This window comes from Mustela nigripes, chromosome 1 (assembly GCF_022355385.1).
Source record: "Mustela nigripes isolate SB6536 chromosome 1, MUSNIG.SB6536, whole genome shotgun sequence".
Taxonomy (NCBI): domain Eukaryota; kingdom Metazoa; phylum Chordata; class Mammalia; order Carnivora; family Mustelidae; genus Mustela; species Mustela nigripes.
In genome coordinates, this window is record NC_081557.1 from 128,233,757 (window position 1) to 128,253,789 (window position 20,033).

Genomic DNA, 20,033 nt, shown 5'->3' on the forward strand with positions numbered 1-20,033 from the left:
GATCCTGCAATTGCACTACTGGGTATTTACCCCAAAGATACAGATGTAGTAAAAAGAAGGGCCTTCTGTAGCCCAGTGTTTATAGCAGCAATGGCCACAGTCACCAAACTGTGGAAAGATCCAAGATGCCCTTCAACGGACAAAGAGATAAGGAAGATGTGGTCTTCACTATGGAGTATTATGCCTCAATCAGAAACGATGAATACCCAACTTTTGTAGCAACATGGACGGGACTGGAAGAGATTATGCTGAGTGAAATAAGTCAAGCAGAGAGAGTCAATTATCATATGGTTTCACTTATTTGTGGAGCATAACAAATAGCATGGAGGACATGGGGAGTTAGAGAGGAGAAGGGAGTTGGGGGAAATTGGAAGGGGAGGTGAACTATGAGAGACTATGGACTCTGAAAAACAATCTGAGGGTTTTGAAGGGGCAGGAGGTGGGAGGTTGGGGTACCAGGTGGTGGGTATTAGAGAGGGCACGGATTGCATGGAGAACTGGGTGTGGTGCAAAAATAATGAATACTGTTATGCCGAAAATTAAAAAATAATTAAAAAATAAAAAAACAGTGGGAAAAAAAAAACCTAAAAAAAAAAAAATCAGTAGATACTGTCCACTTTGAAGAATTGAAAAATTTTTTTTCAATTTTTTTCAATTCAGACCTCTGGGACACATTAAGTATATTCATATAAGTGTAGTAAGAGTCCTAGAAGAAAAGGAGAGGAAAATGTATAGAGAAAAAAATGGCTGAAAAATTAACAAATTTTATGAAAAACCTTAGTCTACAGATCAAAGAAGTTCAATGAACCCCAAGTAGGATAAACACAAAGTGATCTATGATCCAAACCCATGTCTGTGGTATTTTGTTATGCCAGCCCCAGCAATCGAATACATAAAGAAATGCCTGTGTCAAAAGGTGATACTGCAGAGCAGGTAGCTACTCCATGTGTTTGTTATTCACTAGATAGATGCCCTCTATCTTTATTTAGCCATAGTCTCAGAAAAAAAAGAATGAAAAGCAAGATTGACTGAAATTCAATTTCCTAGAGGATAGAAATAAAAATTAACTTGTTAAGGAAAAATAGTGAATTCCTGGACTGAGATAAAATTGCCAGTATTTTTCATTTCATCTCTTGTTTTTAATGTATATTTTCAAAATGCTTTATAATAAATATGTGCTAAATTTTTAGAAGCTATTTAAGATAAGGCTGTTGTACCTCCAATACCTCTGCATTTTTTTTTTTTTTTACTTCTGCATTTTTTTACCACCAGAATTTCCTGGTGTCTCATATTTCTTTACCCTAGAATTTTCTATCTCTATAAATCCTCCTTAATCACTTTCCTACATAATTAAAATTTTATTGATAGAATGTCTGTTCATATGAAAAAAATTTTAAGGGAAAATCATTATATGTTTCCCATTTAATAAATTCTTTTCTTTGAAAACAGGGGGAAAAAAAAGCAGTGTTGTCCGTTTATGGTGGACAAAGCTGTGTCCCAAGGAGCAGGAGGCACAGGATTTAATTACAGTTTGCCATTAACTAGTCAGGGAGCCTAAACACAGTTTCTTCAGATGTATAAAATATATAAGGCTAAATAACATATAAGTAACTTCTATGTTTCTGATTTTAAGATTTTTGTCTAGTGCTCCATAGTGAAAAGAGACTTCAATGTTGTTTTCTGTTCATTTCAACTGCAGAAAATAAACTATAAGTTCTATTTAAATACTGGGAAAATACTGGAAAACTTTCAAAGTTTGAATTTCTAAAACATTAGGCAGATATAAGAATAGATGGTATAGAACCACAATGTATTAGTTTCCTTACTTTCAGATATGCCATTCTTTAGTTATTTGTTTCATTGGTTGAGACTTAAATGAGTATCAAACAATAGCATGTTTGCATAGTCTTCAGCTTTTAAGATCAGCACATACATGTAGCCTAAAGTTGCTTCATTTCCCCAAAGGAAGAATTTCAGACAAAAATCATGTCCTCAGTCACAAAATTTTTGTTACCATAGTGATGAGAATAAAGAATGGGGGGTAGCTAAAAATACCTGAACAAATACAGACAGCTTTAGGAATTTGACCTACTTGGTGTCATACACTGAAGAAGTTAATCAATTGAATTAACTACATATGCGTTAGGTGAAATAGTCTACTGGTTAAAAAATGCGTAGGTTGCACATCTGGAGCTATTATCCATAATCAAAGAAGTCAGTATGAATGAAGATGACTGACAATCTAAAATGCATAAAACCCGATTCTTTTAAAAATGGAATATATACCAGAAGCAAGTAGAAAACTATTAATTGAGCTTCATTTCCCATAAATTTTCTGTTTTTCTTCCATTAGTTAGGATATTTCCATTTCAAATGAAAGCTTCTTATGCACCGAAAGAATTTTTTTAACTGGACAGAGCAACATAATTGGACATATATTTAAAATTATGTTAAAAGAGTGGCTCCTTTACATAAAAGAAAGCTTCCCAATTGTAGGCATTATAATAAAAACAATATGTTTTTAAACTAAGTTTTCTTCTGAAAATTCTAGTTTTAACAAGAAATTTAATAAACTCGGCCATTTGCAGAAAGCCTACTTCATCGCAAGGCATTAGGCTAGCCTGTGAAAGATCAATAAAAGGCAGTACTAGCAAGTACTGAGCATTTTAATCATCTGTCTAATTATGTTTTCATAACACAGACTTTTAAAGTATCTCTACATAGTAAGATGGAAACAACACAGCCTGACTTGAAGAAACCAGGAATAAAGTTCCAACTCTACTGGTGAGCTTAGAAAAATCTTGTTCTAAGTCTCAGTTCTCTCATCTGTAAAATGACCATAAGTTAGCATCTCACCACCTCTAGCACACACAGGTCCTTAAGATAATCAAAAGAGAGGGTGGAAACCAACAGAGAACATTCAATAAATAAGCTCTATAAAATGAACTAGTATTCAAAATAGTTCAACATTTAAACATTTTCAACATAAAAAATTATAAAGATAACTAAATATACCTAAGAATTACTTAAGAACAATAATAGCAATCTTTACTGAGCACTTATATTGGGACACATATTTTAAATATATTATTTCATTTAAACTTCACAACAGTCCAATGACTTAGATAGTATTATCTTCCTTTTATGGTTGAGAAAAATAAGGCACAGCAAAGATAAATAAATTATCTAAAGACATATAGCTGGGGTGGTGAAGCCAGGAATTAAACCCAGCAAAGCTAATTCCAGACCTACGCTCTCAGTAGGTCTTTATGATGTACTCCAAAATAATCAGTAGAGGGAAATATCTCTATGAAACTTAATTTGTAAAAAATTAGATTTTAAATTATTAACACTAATCAGTGTAAGTTTCTGAAATGTTTAATTAATGTTATTTTGTGTTTAACTTTTTCATTATTTTTATTTTTATTATAAAGAAAAATGAAAGCAATTTAAAGGTACAACAGTAACTCATAAAATCTCTGTATGACAGATTGTTATTCAGTTCTTAATAATGTTGTGGTATGATATGGCTTGGAATCTTGTAAGAATGAATAAGGAAAAAAAAAGGCAGATTTTCAAACACGTTGAAAATCTCAATTTTCATAAAAATAATGTCATGTACAGAAAAAAACTGGAAAGACAGACATCAAATGTTTACAATTATGGCTTCTTAGAAGTTTTGTATATTTCTAGGCTCCCAAATTTTCTATAATTAAACATTCAAGGTTTTTGTCATCAGGAAAAAAAATGACTTAACCAATATATTCATGTTTAGTAAAGCTCAAAATGATTTTGGTGCTTCTTTCAGTCTATGAACAAATAGTGAGAGTCTAGAAAACTGTTGTAGGTACTAAGGATACAGCAGTGGCAAAGCAAAGTCCACAGGTAATAGATTAGATAAATTCAAACTAAGAACTAAGAAAGAGAACTTCAACCTATAAGGAAACTTCAGCCTTATCACTCTGACCTTAATCATATCTTTCTACTGGCATATGAGCCCTTTTCTTGTATTTATTTATTTATCTGAGAGAGCATAAGCAGTTGGGGAGGAGAAGGATAGAATGAGAGGGAGAAGCAGGGTTCCCACCAAGCAGGGAGCCTCACGTGGGGCTTGATCTTGATCCCAGGACTCTGGGAACATGACCTGAGCGGAAGGCAGATGCTTAAATTCACGAGGTTCCTCCCTTTTGTTGTATTTAGAAGGGGTCCTGAAGTGTTTTATCTTCTTTTCTCAATTAAATTGTAGATCCATCATCCATCATCTTTAGACCTAACAGCAAGCTACAGCATTAGTATGGTCACAGTAACATGGAGAAGAACCTTAAGGAAGTAAGGTAATTTGATGAGACTTCCCCCATCTTGGTGACTAGTCTTTAGAGAAGAGAAGGGTGTTGTTCTATTTAAATTATTAAATATTCTCAAACAATACTATCCTTTCACCTACTTACTGTTCAGAAAAGAAATGATTTTCTAACTGTAAGATTCTATTTTATTGAAATAGTTTATAATGTTTAAACATTTAAACAGTTACGTTCTTCAGTACCCAATCTAACTATCCAGGAGAAAGCTTTTTAAAATATAGTAGCTTAGGCTCTGAAGCTCAGGGGTTAGAGCACTGGTCTCATAAAATACAGTAGCTTAAAATAAACTGAGTTAGATGTAACTTTTTTATATCAAAAAATATATTAGAATCTTAAAAACTTAAAGCCAGGGGCACCTAGGTGGCTCAGTGGGTTAATCCTCTGCCTGTGGGTCCTGGGATCAAGCCCTGAGTCTGGCTCTCTGCTCAGCAGGGAGCCTGCTTCTCTTCCTCTCTCTCTCTGCCTGCTTTCTCTGCCTACTTGTGATCTCTGTTTGTCAAATAAATAAATAAAATCTTAAAAAAAAAAAAATTAAAACCATCTCCTCCACCCCTCTTAAAAAAAAAAAAGCAGTATTGTATTAACTTCTTTTGACCTATCCTTTATTTTTTTAACGATTTTATTTATTTATTTGACAGAGAGAGATCATAAGTAGGCAGAGAGGCAGGCAGAGAGAGAGAGAGAGAAAGGGAAGCAGGCTCCCTGCTGAGCAGAGAGCCCGATGTGGGACTCGATCCCAGGACCCTGAGATCCTGACCTGAGCCGAAGGCAGTGGCTTAACCCACTGAGCCACCCAGGCGCCCCTTGACCTATCCTTTAAATCTCTTCTTTCATATACATTAAACTAAGATTTTAAAATTTTAGGAAATGGATTTAAGGATAAGCTTAATGGAAAAAGAAAATGGAACAAAAATGGAGCAATTTAAGTTATATTTAAATTAAATTAAAGAAGGAAGGAAAGAACAAGGGAACGAAGAAAGAGGGAAAGGGAACAGCAAAGAAAGGGAAAAGAAAACAAGAAATGGGAAACCACTCGCCTCTATGGACCAGGTCCCAAGCCTCATCAATTTGCTGCTGGGTTGGGAAATGACCACAGTCATTGAAGAACTTGAGGAGCTCACTTCTTTCTAGTCCTTGCCAATCTTCTCTCTTAGCAAACATTGTTTCATAGACTAAAAGAAAGAGACAAAAGAAAATATTTTTCTTATAAATAAAATGTCAATAACAAACCACCAGAAAGCTTCATCTATATTCAAAGAAGCTTTCCCTCCAGTTTTATTTGTACGTCTAGCGATTAGAGTAGCTCTGTGTCAGCCTCCTGGGGAAGGTTAGAAGGAAATGGGACATGCTTCTCCCTCCCACATCCTCTAGTAGTCAGATTTAGATCTGTTTCCCCAAAGAGAACACTGGCAGCGTCTGGCCTGGTTTACATGAAAAATACCCACGGGCCATGCATACATCAAGGCTCAAGTTACAACACAAGACATAGCTTTAATGTCAGGGCTTCTGGGGGCCTAACTTCTACTGACCCATCTCAGTGCTCATTTTTATTTAGTTCCCCTAATTTTTTCATCTCTTTTTGGCTTCTATCTACACTCTAGCCACTTATATCAGTGACTGTCCTTTGGACTGCTTATTCTTCTTCTGATTTTGCCCCTACATGGAATGATGTTTACTTTTTTCCCCTGACTTTCTGTATTTCTCCTTCCTAATTTAAGGTGACTGGACTTGAGTGACCACAGAAAGTGATCTTTCCACTCCTGGCTCAAGGTTTCCACAGAAAACCACTCAGTAGGGCCATCCTTTACCTATGTCCCGTACTTGACAGTAACGGGGCTTAGATAATTAGCAAGAAAATGGATGCAAACATTTTATAAGTGTAGTTCTCCAAAAACGTTTTAGTTTTTCTTTTCAAAAAGGTAATACTGAGTCTCTACTCTTAAGTATGCTGGATCGCCCCCAGGAAGGTGATTGTCAATCAGCATTTACAGGATGACAAAGTCTGCCTCGGTACAGGCTTAGCTCTCAAGTATGGGCTCCAAATGACAAAGGGCAATAGAGTGGTTTCTAACAGGAGTCAGTGGATGATCCTGACACTCAACCACATGGACTTTCGACTTTCTGTTTACTCACTTATTCATTCAGTTGAAGTGGACAGTTGTGAGACATTAATAAATTCAAGAAATAGTGAGTGATTGCCTAAATATAAGCCACTATTCCAGATATGGAAACAAAGCAGCAAAATAAATTTATATTTAGAATATCTATGGCTTTTCTCTCTTTTCAAATAAGCAACCTAGAGCATGTGCTGTTGGTACCCCATCCATACTGCCTTGTCCCTTACAATTCTACACTTGCTACCTTGACTTTCACTCATCAGCATCTCATTTCATTGCCTCAGGGCTCCCTCTGGCTGCAGGACTCCATTCTGCCCACCTGTGCAGCAAGCCAGAGTGCCAGAAAATTAAAGCCCCCAGTGCAGTGGTCCTCAACCCCGGACCTCCCTCAACTTGGAGTTGATGGATAAAGGCCCAGCACTTAAGAAAAGTTGTCTACACCGTTCCTTAGAGGGATGGAGCTCCAGCTGATGGTAATTGGTCTGATAATGCATTCTTTTTTTACTTTCATCCCTTCCCTATCTTAACTTCTTTCCATTAACAGTATTTCCTGAGATCTACTTGCAGATTAGTTGTACTTAAATTCTTGTCTCAGGGTCTAATTCTGAAGAAATCCAAACTAGCACACAAAGAAAGTCACTTTTTTTATTTTCTGGTTAAGGAAATATATTTCTCCTTGAAAAAGTATATTTACCTTTATTAGTTTTTCATTTAATCAATTTTAGATGCTTCTTACTAGATTAAACTAAGACACATATTAATATTACGGCCATGTAACTGTATTAATAGACAATAATGCACTTAACCTATATACTATGCTTGAAAAGCAAATGTTCTGCCACAAACTAGCAGAATTAATATTCCAGACAGGTTTAATCAGGGTCAATATAAAACTTAAATCATGAAAATTAAATGAAATTTTCTGGTCATTTAAAGATTCTTAAAAGTGTGTAGAGATAGGTATCTGCCAAATATCACCCAATTAGTAATCCACATATGGAAGGGACAGAGAATTTTCCAAGGACTAGAAAGGCAAACAAGAACTTGCAAACTCTGTGGACTCTAGAGTTACTTTAACCCTTAGTGCAATTCCATGATGTATATAGAATCTCTCTGACTTCTTTCTTTAACCTCTAGCCACAGAAAAGGAGTCATTCTAGCTCAAAGGATTCTGATTATCTGTAAATATATTTTGGCATATAACTTTAGCATAAGTAATAAACAATGAAAACTATCAACAAATATTTCTGAGCCCTTTCATAAGCCAGGCATTCATTAATAGTGGCTATTCATTAATGAAGGTTAATAGATACAGTCCCTGTCTTCATGGAACTTATAGTCTGCTGTGAAATACACATTTTATGATTCGATAAACTCTCCCAAAAATGTAGCACTTTTACAATATAAAGCAGAAAGATGCTGATATCAATTAAATATAATTTATTTGCATAATTTTGTTGTTTTTTATTATTTTTAAAGACAATTTTAAGAGTATTTTTATTTTTTAAGGTTTTATGTATTTATCTATTTGTCAGAGAGAGAGGGAGAGAGAAAGAAAGAGAGCATGAGCAAGCACAAACAGGAGGAGCAATCGGCAGAGGGAGAAGCAGGCTCCCCACCAAGCAAGGGGCCCTATCCAGGACTCAATACCAGGACCCTGGGATCATGACCTGAGCCAAAGGCAGACGCTTAACTGACTGAGCCACCCAGACATCCCTCTGAGTGGTTTGAATTCACATTAAAATTAAGAAGGTACAGAGATTTCTCAGATACCCACTACAACCACATAAGCATAGTCTTCTTCCATTATCAACATCACGCACAGTTATACATTTGTTTCTAAGGATTACACAATATAGTCACTAAGTTCCACAGTTTATTTCAGAGTTCACTGTTGGTGTTGCACATTCTATGGGTTTAGACAAATATATAATGACATGTATTCATCATTGCAGTATTGTACAGAATAGTTTTACTGCCTTAAAAATCCTCTATATTCTATCAATTCATCCCTCCCCCCAATCTGCCCCCAGGTAAATATAAATTTTTTAATTTTCTCCACAGTTTTGTATTTTCTAGAATGTCATATGGTTGGAAGCCTATAGTGTATAGGCTTTTCAGATTGGCTTCTTTCACTTAGTAATATGCATTTAAGATTCCTCTGTCTTTTCATAGCTTGATAGCTCATTTATTCTTAGCTCTAAATATACTCCCTTGTTCACATGTACCACAGTTTATTGATCTGTTCATCTACTAAAGGACATCTTGGTTGTTACTAAGCTTTGGCAATTATGAAAAACCCATGTGTATAACCATGTGTACATTTCGTGTGGATATGTTTTTGATGCCTGTGGGTATATACCAAGAAGCATGATTGCTGAATCATATGGTAACAGTATGATTAGTTTTATAAGAAACCACTACAATGTTTTCAAAAAGGGTTCTATCATTGGCATTCCCATTAATAATGAATAATAGTTCCGGTTGCTTGACATCCTTACCAGGATATGATATTGACAATGTTCTGGATTTTGGCCATTCTAATAGGTGTGTAGTGTATCTCACTGTTTTAATTTGCATTTATGTAATAACATACTATATGGAGCATCCTTCCAAGTGCTTATCATCTGTATATCTTCTTTGGTGAGGTCTTTGGCCCATTTTTCATTCAAGTTGTTTGTTTTATTATTCCTAAATTGTTCTTTGTATATGTTCAATAATAGCAGTCCTTATAAATGCATCTTTTGCAAATATTTTTCCCAGCCTGTGGATCGTAAACTCATTCTCTAAACATCCTCTTTTGCAAAGTAGAAGGTTTTAATTTTAATGTAATCCACATCTTCCATTATTTCTTTAATGGATCATGTCTTTAGTGTTGTATCCAAAAAGGCACTGTATTAAATATCATCTATGTTTTCTCCTATGTTACCTTATAGAAGTTTTATTTTTTTGCACTTAGGTCTATGATCCATTTTGGTTAATTTTTGTGAAGGATGTAAGGTCTGTCTTTAGATTTTTTTTTTTTTTTTGCATATGGATAGTTAGTTGTCCCAGCACCATTTTTGAAAAGACTATCTTTCTGTTATTGTATTTTTTTTTTTTTTGCTCCTTTTTCAAAGACCACTTGGCTGTATTTTAGGGGCCTGTTTCTAGGCTCTCTATTCTATTCCACCGATATATTTGTCTATTCTTCACCAATACCACACTGCTTTAATAATTGTAGCTTTATAGTAAGTCTTGCAGCTATGTATCATCAGTCCTTCAACTTTGTTCTCCTTCAATATTGTGTTGGCTAGTCTTGTCTTTTGCCTCTCCATATAAACTTCAGAATTAGTTTGTCAAAATCCACAAAGTAACTTGATAGAATTTTGAATGGGATTGCACTGAATCTATACATCAAATTAAGAAGAACTGACTTCCTGACAATATTGAGCCCCATGAACATGGAATATCTAGCCATTTACTTAGTTCTTTGATTTTGTTTATCAGAGTTTTATAGTTTCCTTCATAGAGACCTTGTACATATTTTGTTATATTTAAACCTAAATATTTAATTCTGGGGGTATTAATGTAAATGCTGTTGTTTAATTTCAAGCCCACTTGTTCATTGTTGGAAGTTAAAAGAAAAGAACAACTAACTTTGGGATATTAATCTTGTATCCTATGCAGTGTTGCTGTAATCACATCTCAGTTCCAGAAGGTATTTTAGTCAATTCTTTCAGATTTTCCACACATATCAATCATGTGAATAAAGATGGTTTTATTTCTTCCTTCCCAATCTGTATGTCTTTTATGTCCTTTTTTTTTTTTTTTTTTTTTTTTTTTTTTTTTTTTTGGTCTTATTGCATTATCAAGGACTTTAGTATGGTGTGGAAAGGAGTGGTGAGAGGAGACATCCTTGTACCTGATCTTAATGGGAAAGTTTAAAATTACTTACCATCAAGTATGATATTAGCTGTAGGGTTGTTGTAGATAGTCTTTTAAGTTGAGAAAGTTCTTCTCCATTCCTGGTTTACTGAGATTTTATATTACAAATGGATATCAGATTTTGTCAAATGTTTTTACTCTATCTATTGATAAGACCATGTAATTTTTCATTTTTAGCCTGTTGATATGATGGATTACATTAATTGATTTTCAAATACTTAGCCAGTCTTGCATATGGGGGGTAAATTCCATTTGGTGGTGGTATATAATACTTTTTATACTTTTTTGGATTTGATTTGCTACTATTTTATTGAGGATTTTGCATCTATATTCAGAGAGATTCTGTTCTGTAGTTTTCTTATAAGGTCTTTGCCTATTTTTGGTGTTAGGTTTATACTGGCCCCATAGGACGAGTTAGGAAGTATTCCCTCTGCTTCTAACCACTGAAAAAGATTATAGGGAACTGGGGCACAGTTAAGTGTCCAACTCTTGAATTTGGTTGAAGATCATGATCTCAGGGTCGAGAGACAGAGCCCCATGTCAGGCTCTACAATGGGCATGGAGCCTGATAATTTTCTCTCTCTACCCCTTCCCTCCTGCTCACATGTTTTCTCTCTCTCCCTCTCAAAAAATAAATAAAATTTTAAGTGTTTAGTAGAATTCACCAGTGAAGCCATCTGGGCCTGATGCTTTCTGTTTGGAATGTTATTAATTACCAACTCCATTTATTTAATAGACATAGGCCTATTCAGATTGTCTCTTTCTTCTTGTTTGAATTTTAGCAGACTGTGTGTTTCAAGGAAATGGTCCACTTTGTTTAGGATATTAATTTTGTAAATTAAAGTTGTTCATAGTATTCCTTTATTCTCCTTTCAGTGTCCAAAGTATGCATGGAAATATCCTCTTTTTCTGATATTAGTAATGTGTGTCTTTGTTCTTTTTTTTCTTAGACGGGTTTGTTTGTTTGTTTGTTTTTTCTTCCATCACTTTAGGTTTAAGATTTTTGTTTTTTGTTGGGTTTGTTTGTTTGTTTTTTCCTCTCCCACCAGTTTAAATATTTCACTCCCTTCTTGCTTGTATGGTTTCTAATAGATTGCATGTATTTTTTATCTTTCTTCCACTATAGGCTAGGTGCTTTTTACATCTGGTTTCTTTCAGGATTTTTTATCTTTGATTAGCTATAGTTTGAAGATGATAATGCATATACCAAAATAACTGTAATTTTTGGAATTTATTCTGCTTGGTGTTCTCTGAGATGCTTGAATCTGTGGCTTGGTATCCAAGAATAATTTGGGGGAAATTCTCAGTCATTATTTTTAAATATCTGTTCTATTATTTTCTCTCTTTCTTCTCCTTCTGGTATTCCCATTATCCTTATGTTAACTCTTTTTGTAATTGTCCTATAGCTCCTGCATATTTTGTTCAGGTTTTCTTCTTTTTTTTCTTTTCAGTCTTTGCTCTATTGCTTTCTCAGTTTTCAAGGATTCTACTGATTTATCCTCTAGCTCAGGGAGTCTTTCCTCAGCCATGTCTAATCTACTAATAAGACCATCAAAGGCATTTCTCATCTCTATTACAGTGTTATCTCAAGCATTTTTTTTTTTTGTTCTTTCTTAGGATTTCCATCTCTCTGCTTACATCACCCACTTGTTTTTGCATGTTGTCTACTTTATCCATGAGAGCCTGTAGTGTTTTTGTTGTTGTTGTTGTTGTTGTTTAGCCTGTAGTGTGTTAATCATAGTTGTTTTAAATCTCTGATCTGATAATTCCAACATCCCTGCCATTTCTGGTTCTGATGCTTTGTCTATTCAAACTGTGCTTTTTTGCTTTTTTGTATAGCTTTAATTTTTTATTGATAGCCAGATGTGATATATCAAGTAAAAGGAACTATTGCAAATAGACCTTTAGTAATGTGGTAGTAAGGCAAGAGAGGAAGTGTTCTACAGACCTATGATTAGGTTGCAGTTTCTTAATGACCTTATGTCTCTGGACTGTAAATTATACAAGTGTTTCTCGGTTTTTTTCTCTCCCCCTATAGGTGGGACAGGATGGCCAAAATGGACTGAAATTGGGTATTTCTCTTCACCACGTCAGTTAAGTTCAGAAAATAACCCAGCAGGCTAGGCTCTGGTTAACTAATTTCCCCTGAATGTCAACCTTCTTAAGAAAAGTGTGCTAGGGGTGCCTGGGTGGGTCAGTGGGTTAAGCCTCTGCCTTCAGTTCAGGTCGTGATCTTAGGGTCCTTGGATTGAGCCCTACATCAGGCTCTCTGTTCTGCAGGGAGCCTGCTTCCCCCACTCTCTTTCTGCCTGCCTCTCTGCCTACTTGTGGTCTTTCTCTCTCTCTCTTTCAAATAAATAAATCAAATCTTTAAGAAGAAAAGAAAAGTGTGCTCTAGCAAATTTCAAAATAGTTGCCTTTTTCTGACATTTACTGTGAAAATCTGGTCAAGCTCCTAGAGGTAATTGTAATGATACTGTGGTTTTTAACTCTCAGAATTGTTCACATTGAGCTTCTAGCTATTTGTCAATGATGGTTCAATTTTCCTACCTGGCACTGGTTCTTACATCAAATTCTTTTTTTTTTTTTAATTTTAATTCCAGTATAATTAACATACAATGTTACCTGTTTGTTCTCTAAAGAGTCTGGTCTTGGTTTTTCGCTTTTTTCTTTATTCATTTGTTTTATTAAATTCCACACATGAGTAAAATCATATGGTATTTGTCTTTCTATGACTTATTTTACTTGGCATTTACTCTTGATCCAACCATGTAGTTACAAATGGTAAGATGTAATTCTTTTTCTATGGCTGAGTAATACTCCATAAGTATATATACCACTTCTTCTTTATCCATTCATTTATCAGTGGTCACTTGCACTTGCATTGCTTCTATAATTTGGCTATTGTACATAATGCTACAATAAATATATGGGTGCATATATCATTTTGAATTAGTGTTTTTGTATTCTTTGTGTAAATACACAGTGGTGTGATTTACTGGATTGTAGGGTATTTCTATTTTTAGGTTTCTGAGAAACCTCCATGCTATTTTCCACAGTGGCTGCACCAGTTTTCATTCCCACCAATAGTGCATGAGTGTTCCTTTTTCTCCACATCCTTGCAAACACCTGTTTCCTCCCACATTCATTTCTACTCATGAGTCTCTGCTCTGGGAAACTGCAACTCACTATATGTCAGTCTCTTTAATCTTGGTAGCAGTGTTTTGGCCTGTGTCTTCTCTTCTTTTATAGACCCATGAAAAGAGTAAATTTTTTAGTCTATTCGGCTTTTTCTTTTGTTGTTAAGATGGAGTGGAGAGGTATAAGCTCCTTACAAAAACAAGAAGTCCTCATTTATTATTTTTTTAATCAAGACACTGGATATAATGTCCATCCTATTCCTAAGCAATGTAAATTCATTAAATATAATAGGAATGAGGCTCTCTGAAAGCTAAGATAAATATTAGGGAAAGTGTTCTGTGGACAAAATATCAACACTAACAAGTAACACATAATAGATATCTATTTAGTCTACTTGGTGTCCATTAGCTATTCTTATGTTAGCAATATATAGTTTTCCTTTGGGGAGCTACTCCTCCCCAAGTGGATAGAGCTTCTGTGCAACTCTCAAGCAAAGTTCTCTGCCCTCCCATGGAAGAGTACTGGACTCATGATTCAAATTAAACCAATCAGGTGCTCCCTCTCCTTGGAATTTGAACTTAAAGCATAGAAACAAAAAAGTCTTAAAAGTGATAACAGCTTATCTATCTCCCAAAGTCAAAATGAAATTTTTCCTTACATTTTGCTCTCTAAATCTCTGAAGTAACTTTGTTTTTTGTGCGTTTTTTTTTTCTTGTTGTTGTTTGTTTGTTTTGTTTTAAGATTTAATTTATTTATTTGAGAGAGAGAGAGAGAGCACAAGCAAGGGGAAGGGGCAGAAGGAAAATGAGAAGCAGACTCCCCGCTGAGCAGAGAGACCCACTAGGGGCTCAATCTCAGGTCCCTGAGATCATGACCTGGGCAGAAGACAGCCACTTATCCAACTGAACCACATAGGAGCCCTGAAAATAGCTCTGTGTTGAGTTCTGTATGAAATCTGACTCTTAAGTTACGTTTCCTGTATTTTTCTTTTAAATTTCCTTTTTGCTTTGGTTAACTAGACTGGGTTTTCTGTTGCTTATAAACACAGGATCCTAATAAATTAAATGAAACATACATCACTTTAAAATGCAAATAGCCTTCAGATATTGTATGCAAGTACTGACTCACCACATTATAGACCTGAAACTAATACTACATTGCATATTAACTAAGTGGAATTTAAATAAAACTTTTAAAAAATTTTTTAAAAAAATAAAATGCAGGTAGATTTCAGGATTATAAAATAGATTTACCTTTGGTGTCTATGGATAATTACATGTAAACTATATATAAAATTCCAATGGTTAAATGAATTCCAAATTTAAAATCAAACCAGGAACGACTGTATCACTTACACTTTTTTCTGTCCATCCATTCCTCTAGCTCTGCAAAGTTTATAATTTGTCTTGTCCTCCAAAGACCAAGTCGATATTTAACACGATGGATCTGTCTATGATACATCTTTATAACTGCTCTCAAATTTGGTCCATGAGACAAAGCCTATAAAACAGCAATATAGACAGTAAAGCCTCATATTTACATATTTCTTCTGTATATATTTAATCTGATTTTGCCCTTTTCATTTCATCTATTTCACCCAGTTTCTTAAATTTTGGATGTATTTATTAATGTTTATTGTGTAGGTGGCCTAAAACACATGCACTGTAAAATAAGATAATCTTGAAGCTCAGAGAGCCTCAATATGAAAAACTTGGTCATCAGATACCCATAGTTCCCATAGCATAGAATTTTCAAAGATGGCTACCTTCATGGAAGCTTCCTAGGCTGGGCGTTCTGATCTATAATTTGTAACCCACTTGGCCAGGAAAAAAAAAAAAAAGCATTATTCTGTAACGGTGATTCTTGCCTAGACTGTTCACTAGGGGTGCTCAAATTCGTATTTATTTTCTTTCTTCTGAAAATTGTATATTACTATCTTTTACTTAAATTTTCCTGGACTTTTCAGGTTCTTCATGTTGATTTCTAAAACTCTTTAATCCTTTTCAGCAAATGTACAAATTTTGCTTTATCAGTTTGCCTTTTAACTGTGACTATATATTTATATAAATACATTTTCCACATTCTATTGCAATAGGCTTTAAAAATTAAAAATTTTTTAAATTTTTAAAAAATTTAAAAAATAATCTATTTCAGGTTTTTTCTAAATAAATAGTTCTATTTTATTTATCAATTCAATTATTTTTAGATTTTACATTTACTAGCTCATTAATTTCTCTACTTATCTTTATGAATTCCTTTTTAAAGAATTATTTTCCTATTCTTGACTTTTTGAAGACTTAATTCATCTATTTTCATTTTTAAGAATGTATTTAAGTCCATGAATTTTTTCTCTAATAATTATAAAAATAATATTAGAATATAAAAGACTTACAAATTAGTAATTATAATTTTTAATCCGTGTTGACTTAAAGGGTAAATGCATCATACTTACCACACATCAATATTTGAAAATTTTTCAAGTATGCACTTTTAGTCTGCCTTTTCATTGTACCATCATGTCTTGTTTCAAAAAAGTAATGAATGGATTGCTTGTTTGGAGAATTTCACTACCTTAGGACACTAAGTTGGGCTTAATTTCTTAGACAGCTTAGATAGCTAGAGTCCTCTCTTTTCATATTTATTTGCCACTTGTGCTTCTTCTACAGTAAAGTACTAGTTCATGTCTTCTACCTATTTCTTTTATTGTTATGATAGTGTTATAATGTTATATTAGTTTATAAGAGATTTTTACATGTTGAGTCTTTTTTTAACACTGGGGCAGTATCGAATGTTATCCACAGTTCAACTTTTTAACTTTTAAAAAATGATGTTAGACATATAAGTAGATAACTTGCCCATATATATGAACTGAAGTCTAACCTTATCTAAACACTTGTATATGACATTATCAAAAAAGGTCTTTATACAAAAACCTTATTAAAGCAAATCAGGAAAAGGTTTTTAAATTTAAAACTAGGTTTTTAAACCTAGTTTAGTCTTTTAAATGTAACTAAAACCCAATGAAAGAAGGATTGAATATTCTGAATTGTTATCTTACACACACATACATACACACATTTATAAGTATACAAGCCACACATAATGTTAAATGTAATTTTTGTATTCACTTCCTCATGCACTAAAGAATTAGTGAAGCCCTTAGCCACACACATGTATGTAAAGAAAATGTCTCTCTCCTAGGTGGGATCCTACTCTCTTCAGGCCTCTTTTCTGTGTCAGCTGCCACTCACTTTGATCTTGGTCAGAATGATTATAACATACCTGAAGCACATGCTTAATTTTTCTATCTCTAATTGCTTAGTATAAAGACTGTGAGTACACATTCTTGGTCAATAGTATCACTGAATCTTGTCTTCCTCTCATGCATCTCTGCAAAATTTAAGTAGCAACTTCTAGTTGCCACACAATTGGTGCTCCTTTATATCAATACAGCTCAGGCTCTCTGAACCATCTCTCCGATGTGACCACATACCAATTGGCTCTACATCAGAAGGGAGTTTTAATCTAATTTTGGCTTTTTGCAGGATACTCGAATGCCTATGGTGAGCACAGCCTAAGAAAAGACTCCACTATATTTTGCAATGATCGTTCAATACTATTGTTACCAGAATGGTCTAATGTTTTAAAGTGCCTAGAACTAGGCAGACTTAGGTTTGATACTCAAAATTCAGCTATGCCATTGGATGGATCTCTAACTTTAGACAAGTTTTGTTAAATGCCTTACTTTTCATAGCTAGTAAAGATAATAATATAACTTAGAGGAATGGTACCACTTCAAATCTTCATCACCAACCCCTCTGGGTTCTCAAAGTGGCATCAAAATTCACCTATGTTTTTCTGGGCATCTCTCTTTTTGTCATTTTCTGTAGAAACTCAACCTCCTCAAACATTCAAACTCACCTTCTAAATGCTCATTCTCAGCAAATGACCTTGTCCTCCACTTTACCAAGGGAAAAACATTAGATTATTGTTATCTCAACTTCCTATCATCAATCTAAACACTCAGCAACATCCTTTGGTCCTACAACAGAGAAATATGTCTTTTTTACCTAAGGCTAATCCTGTCAGGTGTCTTATAAACACAACCCCCTCCAATATTCTTAGCCTTCTAATATGGATTATCCTCACCTCTCTTATATCATCAAGCTTCCCCTCTTATTGGATTTTGCCATAAACATTTAAATGTACTTAATTATTTTCCATTGTAAACTATTTTTCGCTATACCTCATAATGTCTCTTAGATGTTTTCACTTCCTTCTTTCCACATCACTCCAAAGAAATTTGTAAAGTTCATCCGTGAACTAACTGTTGTAAAGACAGAAAATTCTGTCTAGACCTTTATTCCTAGCAGTATGGGAGATTAGTGACTCCACCTTCTTTCTTAATACAATATTCTCCTGCCTCCAGTCAGTATCACTAATAATGATCTCAAATATACAGATGGGGTCAGAGTACAGGAAGCTATCCTTGGTCAGGGAGCTGAATCAAAATATTTAGAAAATTTTTTTCAAATTTCACATCCTCTCATCCAAATAAGCTATTATACATCCTCCATCATGTTGAAAATTACTTGTTTTAATTTATATACTTTATGTAATTTAGCTAATGAATTAGGAGTCTGTTATGTAACAGGGTATTCTACACTTTGTGAACAGATTAATGAACACAGAAGGCAAAATTCTTGTCTCAGGGAGTTACATTGTAATGGAAGAAACAGTAGTCCAATAAACAAATATCTATGTGCTGGCTGGCAGTAAGTGGTTTGAAGTCTTTTAAATAGAACAAGGAGTGACCAGACTGGATGTTACCTCTTTACAAGGCAGTATGGAGCAGATTTTTGATAATTAACAATGAGCACAGACCTGAATTAAGGGAGCCATGCAGCCACCTAGGTAAAGAACTTTCTCAGAAATAACATGAGAATCACTGCTAAATGGGGTTACTTTAATGAGTGGGAAGGTTTTATTGTCTTCCTCAAGTATGTTAAGGTAGAAAAGAATTAAAAAACTACTGAAGAAGTCTAAATGCTTCCTTATGGCCCAATCTTCCTTCTGAGTTTTGGACCTATATATTCAACTGCCTCCCAGACATCTCAAAGATTTCCCACAGGTAATTCAAAGCCAGTGTTGGAAACTGGACTCTATTTCTTTTTCTTTCCTTCTTTCTCCGACCTGCTCTTCTTCTTAAATTCTGTATTTCACAACCATCCACCAGGATGCCCAAGACAAGACGCACAAAAATTGAGGAATTGTTCTTGACTCCTCTCTCTCCCTTATCCTTAAATCCATTCAAACCCATTGTCCTGTGTCTGTTCCATCTCTCCAGCCCTAACTCAAGTCTCTATTATCACACACCAAATTACTGAAAAAGCATACCCATTGTCCACCTTCTAATTCTGTCACCCTTGTCTCCCAATTCACTGCCCAGAGTCAGTAATCTTTCTAAAAGGCAAATCAATTAATGTCACTGATTAGCTTTAAAATCATCCATTCCCATATACTAAGTAAAAGCATGGACTCCTTAGCATGGTTTTAAAGAACATGCTTAATCAGGACATCTGGGTGGCTCAATCAGTTAAGTGTCTGCCTTCAGGGTCTTGGGATCCTGCCCCACATGGGGCTCCCTACTCAGCAGAGAGTCTGCTTCTCCTTCTTCCTCTGCAGTTCCCCCTGCTTGCACACTCTTGCTCTCTCTCTCTCGCTCTCTCTTTTCTGTCAACAAACAAACAAACAAACAAACAAAAAAGCCATGCTTAATCTGACTGCTATCTCAGCTTTCTCTACTGTCAATATCCTCCCAAGCAGCTCTTGGCCCCTCAATGTTCTAGCTCACCTACGGTCATTGATTGTCTTTTACTGTTCCTACAACTCTCTCAGCCTATCAGTCTTCCTGACAAAATATAACTACCCCTCATTTTCTGGATCTCAATGTATTGGCACTATCCAACCCCCTCACCAGACACAATCTTTTGGATTAAATGGTCTTCCTAAATTCTCTAATAGTACCTAAGACTTCTTTTAATTATCTGCATGTCTCTCTAGACTATATGCTCTATGAGATCACACACCAGACAAGAAACTGGATCCAATACATAGTAAATGTTATAAAAAAAAAATTAACTTTTCTGTTCAGTACCACCTGTGCCATGGGGACCAAGATTGGGCTCCAGGATTTTCTTATTTTGTGTGTGTGTGTTTTGAGATAATGGGAGGAAATCCATAGTTTATCAAATTTCCAAAGTGTTCCGTGACCTCCAAAAGGTTAAAAACCACTGGTTTATGCATAGTCTATTGCTATGGTAACCTTAATACTCAGATTTTTCAGAACTATTCCAAGTTTATTTATTCAACAAATATTTATTCAAAGATGATTGATTTACAGCACTTTCTTGTTGTAAACGTGAGCTCTTCAAATGCCCTAGAATTTCAGTATTTTGGGCAAATAGAAAATGAATACATTAATTTA

General features: G+C 34.7%; 1 protein-coding gene across 1 annotated transcript in view; it reads right to left on the reverse strand.

Moving 5' to 3' along the window:
* Positions 1 to 20,033, reverse strand: part of IQCM (IQ motif containing M) — a 332,230-nt gene that overhangs the window by 129,508 nt on the left and 182,689 nt on the right. Inside the window, exons 13-14 of the mRNA XM_059410618.1 lie at positions 14,902 to 15,046; positions 5,399 to 5,533 (exon numbers count right to left, since the gene is read on the reverse strand). Coding sequence (XP_059266601.1) covers positions 5,399 to 5,533; positions 14,902 to 15,046 — 280 coding nt within the window. The remainder of the gene's footprint in view (positions 1 to 5,398; positions 5,534 to 14,901; positions 15,047 to 20,033) is intronic.